The 6,271-nt window shown below is 35.0% G+C and overlaps 1 protein-coding gene across 2 annotated transcripts in view; it reads right to left on the bottom strand.

The window, feature by feature from the left end:
• Positions 1–798: 798 nt before the first annotated feature.
• CDC40 (cell division cycle 40) overlaps positions 799–6,271 on the bottom strand; it is a 65,179-nt gene continuing 59,706 nt past the window's right edge. For both annotated transcript variants that reach the window (XM_011970647.1, XM_011970646.1), the window contains 2 exons: positions 4,070–4,214; positions 799–3,095 (listed from right to left, as the gene is read on the bottom strand). In XM_011970647.1, the coding sequence (XP_011826037.1) occupies positions 2,918–3,095; positions 4,070–4,214 (323 nt within the window). In that variant the 3' untranslated portion in view covers positions 799–2,917. The remainder of the gene's footprint in view (positions 3,096–4,069; positions 4,215–6,271) is intronic.

Genomic DNA, 6,271 nt, shown 5'->3' on the forward strand with positions numbered 1-6,271 from the left:
TAATCCCTACTTTCTTCTGAATTCTACATCTCAGTAAGCAACGCAAGCCCTAGGTAATTCAGATGCAGACAGTTCTCAGTCCATACCCTGAGAAACAGTGTTCTTCAAGGAAAGTCTCTATAATTGTTCTCAGTGTTGTGATATTTATGGTTACAATCTAAGGGTTTGCTAGCTCAAAGTCAATGTTTTCTTACAGGTATTTTATAAATATACCAAGGATACCAGCCAGCCCCACAATGTAGCCTCAAGAACTACTTAGAAAGGTAGCTGTGTAACACTACTCCCTGTTTTTGAATCTTAAAATTTGCTCCTTGTTTAGGACAAAATATTTCCGGCTTGTGACTCAATATAATATTCATTCTAGTAAATCTTTCACTAAAGCATCACTTTTATCCTAACTTTTAGGAAGGAAATCTGTCCTGGATATGACAGAAAGGCTGCAAAAAGGAAAAGGAGCCAGAAGGTAACCACCTAAGTCCAGTAACCACATGATCTTGAGACTTTTTATGCTGAAATATAACCCCACTCACTTATGCACTCTAAAATGTTGTGTAATCATGACTTAGTGCCACCACTAAATGAATATGGAATGTGTTACATTTAATGTGCTCTGAGGGTACTGCTGTGTATTTTATTATATAATCATAAACCCATTGATATACCTGAATAAACCACATCCACCTCTAAAGCATCATTTCTCTCCATATCCACTTAAAACTGCAAATGGCTTAATCTAGTGTCTCAATACACTTAAGACTTAAAAGGAGACTAAAGATGAACAAGATGAACATTTTGATAGCACTTTCTACAAAAAATGCTTTATTTAAAAATATGATTTTTTAAAAAAGGAGACAACTTTTATATACACTTACTTTAGAAACAGTCAAAAACACAACAAAATAAATTCAGATTTAGAAATGATGATTTATAACATACAATACTGGTGTGCTGAACAAGACAGTTTAAATGTATGATTCTTTTTGTCCCTTCACATTTCAATAATTCACATTTGTTAAAACTAGTGGTTGGGACTAAAGAAAAGGTCATATCTGAATCCTTTCCCCTTCAGAAATCTGTCACCCTTCTGGGCAGTTACAGAAATGGCAGCAGCTAGGCAGTGTTTGTATTTCTTTGGGTGCCTGCCTCTGTGTCAAAAAATCTCTCTCTGCTTTTATTAATTTTTCTATGAAATTTATTTTTATGTGGCTATAGGGCCTGGTCATATGTCCCAGGCCTTTTAAAATCTAAATTTCTAAAAATGGACACTCCGTAAGGGCAAGGAGCATACACTGCTGTGACCTCGCTGGACTCACAGTTTAATGCTCTCAGGTTATCAGCAAGAGACGTGATTCTGATCTTCCAGTTAGCACTCCGAAGAGCTATCAACCAATCTTTTTCAGCATGGTAGTGAAATATTTCAAACCATATTCAAACATCTAATATAGACTTATAATAAAACAGGAAAAATGGCTTGCCAAATTAAAGTGCTATGAGCTACTACATTCAAGAGGTTATCTTGATTTTCTTTTATTTTTTGAGATGGAGTCTCACTCTGTCGCCTAGGCTGGAGTGCAGAGGCATGATCTCAGCTCACTGCAACCTCTGCTCCTGGGTTCAAGCAATTCTCCCTGCCTCTCAGCCTTCTGAGTAGCTGGGACTACAGGTGCCCGCCACCAAGCCTGACTAATTTTTGTGTTTTTAGTAGAGCTGGGGTATTCCTATGTTGGCCAGGCTGGTCTAGAACTCTTGACCTCAGGTGATTCACCTGTCTCAGCCTCCCAAAGTGCTGGGATTACAGGCGTGTGCAACTGCGCCTGGCCTATCTTGATTTTATAATCTGATGTTTTAAAAACTATTTTTCACCATGGTCACCACTTCTCAAACTGGGGAACTCTAGCCATCTTCCGGGAGTGTCACTTTTTTTTTTTTTTCAGACATAGACATTTAAAAAATTTTTTAATCTTAAAAAGTCCTGTTGTATATATTCACAGGTAAAATAGGAATAATTTTAAAGATAAAACACATGACTTCAAAGAAATTACAATTTGACATCTTGGACTCTACCCATCGTACTTTATCTCCTCTGAGGAGGATTTCAGTAATTACAGCTGCGAAGCAATGACCTAGGAGATCTTGATTTCTCAAAGTGTAGCCAGGTCTTTACTGACAGTGAATGTAAATAAAATTCAAAGTCTTGGTGCATCCTCCTGAGTTCCATCTTCAGATATAATGTAATTCTCTGATTAAATATATACAGTCCTGTCTATACTGATCAGGAATTAAGTCAACGAAAGAACTCTGGACTGATTTTTATTTTTCATTGTTTATAATTAGAGGAATGCTGCAGTTAAGAAGATTACTGCTTTACAACTAAAAATACACAACATGTGTCATCAAAGGGAGTGGAACTCATGAAGCCGAAAGATTAGAACTTGACCCAGTGAAAACAATGGGGACAGTAACTGGGTGGTTTTTTTCCTTCTTCCAAATTTACATTAAATTATATCATCCCTATTCTTTACTGCCCTTTTGGCTGAAGAGGTAAATACATGGTATTTTTCTGAATAATTAATTACCTTACCTTCTCTAGAATCCCAAATCCACTAGGGATTCTTTCTTGACTCCAAAGGGATGCTTTCGGTATGTCATGGGTATAAACTCAAACTGCTTGCCAATTGTAACTACTTGTCAAATAGAAAGTCAATAGCCATTTTCTGTATAAATAACATTTATAAAGAACAAAATTAAGTTGCAAATGAAATTATGTCAAATTTACAGTTTCTTTTTTTAAACAATGGGTCAATGCCATCAACATTATCTGTAAATCAAGTTATCATCTGATACATTTAATAATTAAATACAGTTAAATATGACAATGGATCAAAAATGATCCTAGCTAGTTTAAGGATTAATCTAATTAATCCCACAATTTAATGAGACCATCCCAACCACATGTTATGACCTTAGAAGTTTCATGAGGATGCCACACTGCACCTATACACACTTTATCATGAGCTTTAAATCGACTGTAGAGTTTTGTGGTCTTCCAGTCCCAAATGTTTAATTTTCCATTTCCATCTCCTGAAATCACATAACTATAATGGGAAGAAAAATAAATTCAAATTATTCAAATACCTTAACCTGGTAAGGTGAATGAAGAATAGGGGAAGATACTCTCTTTTCACATTAACATTAAAAAAAATCCAATGCAAATATACAATACTCAGAATAACAGGTAGAACATGAAGCAGTCTACAATTTGAAATTCTATTTTAAAAAACCTCCCAACCAATCTAAGAGTAGAAAATTATTTTTAACTGGGAAGACTGGGAGTCCCAGGGGCCACAATGAATGAGGTTACACAATCAGTCTCTAGATAGTCAGAAACAGAGATTGGAGAACCAATTCCACATATAGCTAGGGAACACTTTTAGATCGATTCCATCATAGTAGCTCTACCACTTTCATAATTACTTTTTGGCTTTAATATCTTTTGAATACATCTAAGACTGAATCAGAGGTAGGCCCAATTACTAAGCTAAACATACAAAGTTACTGGGATTTCTAAATTACTTCTACCTATACATTTTAACTAAGAATCATGCTGTAGGCTTCACAAATCCAGTGTGACCTAGAAATATTCAAAAGCTGGATTAGAGGTTTCAGCACAGACAAGCTGTAGTGAAGCTGTAACTGCAACACTGTAATATACAATTAATTCTTCTGGTGTTCATTCAGTCATAGCAATACAGTGATTATAGCACTTCTAGTCTTGCTTAGAAAAGCAGAGAGAAAATAAGGCTTTGGTTATATTGACAGGGATTTAGGTGACTAAAGGGCATAAGCCTAAGTAATAGAAGGGAATATACTAAAGCAAGAACCTAAAAAAAGCAAAATGTAATTTTCCTAATTTGTTCTCACCTTTATAGTCAGCATTTTGAAAATGTTAACAGATTATCGAGTTTTCATAAAAATATATTATGTGAGAGTGATGTGTAAAGTGTTATTTGTACAACAACAGTTTATATCATATTTGAATACTAGAACGGATTAGAAGTCTTAAACTTACCTCATGTCTGGTGAAAAGTCCACCTGACAAGCGTAGCCTGCTACCATATGGCCCTTAAAAATTTTTTTCTTATTTAATCTAAATCTGTTCTGTGCTCCAAAAATTAAGATTTGGTTGTCCATTGATTGGCATGCTAGCCATTTTCCTGTAAATTCAATAAATGAGGTATTTTAGAGAAAGACTAAAACATCTTTTAAAACTTTTTATTTTTAATATGTTCACTGTGATTAATATAACTTTTGCTCCCAAATACTTTATAACACTAAAAAATAAATTTACTATACCACCTGTAAAGTGTTACAAATATGTCACTGGCAAGAGGTATTAATATATAAACTAAAGGCTTTTGCGTATACAATCCTATATCATTGAGCACTCTCATATAAAAGCTTTTTTTTTTTTTAAAAGAATAAGGAAATATAGAAATTCCAAGTTTCATGTTAAAGAAATAAGCTAAAAGTTATGAAATGAAATGAATTTATAGTAAGTATAGACAACAGAACTATGGGAAATAGGAGAAAGAGACTTATCTGTGGTAATTATGGAATAAAGAAAGATTAACTGGTGAGAAAGTCTAGGGTTATAAAATAAAACTATACAAAAAAAGAGGTAATTTTAAAAAATTATAGTAACTTTTTTAACAGCCACAGTGCTTTTCTCTACTTAGGATTCATCAAAGCCCCCAGAGCCTAAACTGCAGTGTCTATAGTCATGCGCCACTTAACAATCTTTCAGTCAATGATGGACCACACATATGACAGTGGTCTCATAAGATTATAGAGCCAAATTTTTACTGTATCTTTTCTATATTTAGATATGTTTCGATACACAAATGCTTACCACTGACTACATTATTCAGAACAGCAACATGCCATACAGGGGTAGAGCCTAGGAGCAACAGGCTATACCATACAGCCTGGGGTAAGTAGGCTATACCATCTAGATTTGTGTAAGTACTCTGTATGATGTTCATAAAATGACAAAATCACCTAATGCTGCATTTCTCACAAGTACCCTTGTTGTTAGGAATGCATGACTATACTTCCACCCTATATACAGTCATTCCTTGGTATCTGTTGGGAACTGGTTCCAGGATCTGCACTCCCTACCCAATACCAAAATCCACAGATGCTCAAGTCCCTTATATAAAATGGCATAGTATTTGCATATAACCTACACATATCTCCTGTATATATTAAATCACCTCTCGATTACTTATAATGCCTAATACAACATACATGCTTTGTACCTAGTTGCTATCCTGTGTTTTTTAATTTGTATTTTTAATTGTTATATTGTTATTTTTTACTGTTTGTTTTGTTGAATATTCTGGACTTGTGCTGGTTGAATACCAGGATGTGGTGCTCATGGACACGAAGGGCCAACAGTACATGTAAACATTACTAAGTAAGGAAATAGACTCAATGCCTGAGTGGGTAAATGGCCTTGTTCAAGATGGGCACAAAATTTGTAACAGGTGGTTTAAAAATAAGCTACGTGAAATGTAGATGCACAGTGATGAAGTATATAATCTAGCAATTATCAAAAAAGGATTCACTTAGGTTGCTTTTCTTATAAAAAAGATAGAGCATTTGACAACTATTACCATTTGCTTGTGTCAGAGGCCCTGATGAAACAGCAAACTCTTCCTTGCCCCATTATGTGAGTTGACAGTGGCCTCGATGACAATGTCCCCCAAATATCAGAACCCCCACTTTAAGACTCTCATGTAGAGCTATAATTACATCAGTATATTGTCAGTATATCTGTAGCACAAATGATCTTGTACTGAAGACAATGGATTAAACAATATTAAATAGATTTATCTTTTTAATTTTTGCCTGAGGAAATTTTTTATAGTGAATTGCTAAAGTGTTCTCATTATAAAGAATCAGACCAAAATTTCCTATCCCCTGAAAGAGATTACAATAAACCATTATTATTATTTTTTTTAGAGAGAAGGGTCTTGCTCTGTTGCCCAGGCTGGAGTATAGTCATGCACTCATAGTCAACCTCCTGACTCAAGCAAACTGCCCATCTCGGCCTCCCAAGTAGCTAGAACTACAAACGTGCACCACCACGCCAGTTGATTTTTAAAATTTTATTTTGTAGAGACGAGGTCTCTCTATGTTGCCCAGGCTAGTCTCAGACTCTTGGGGTCAAGTGATTCTCCTGCCTTGGCCAATCATTATTAAATAATGT

Source organism: Mandrillus leucophaeus, unplaced genomic scaffold (assembly GCF_000951045.1).
Source record: "Mandrillus leucophaeus isolate KB7577 unplaced genomic scaffold, Mleu.le_1.0 Scaffold96, whole genome shotgun sequence".
Taxonomy (NCBI): Eukaryota; Metazoa; Chordata; class Mammalia; order Primates; family Cercopithecidae; genus Mandrillus; species Mandrillus leucophaeus.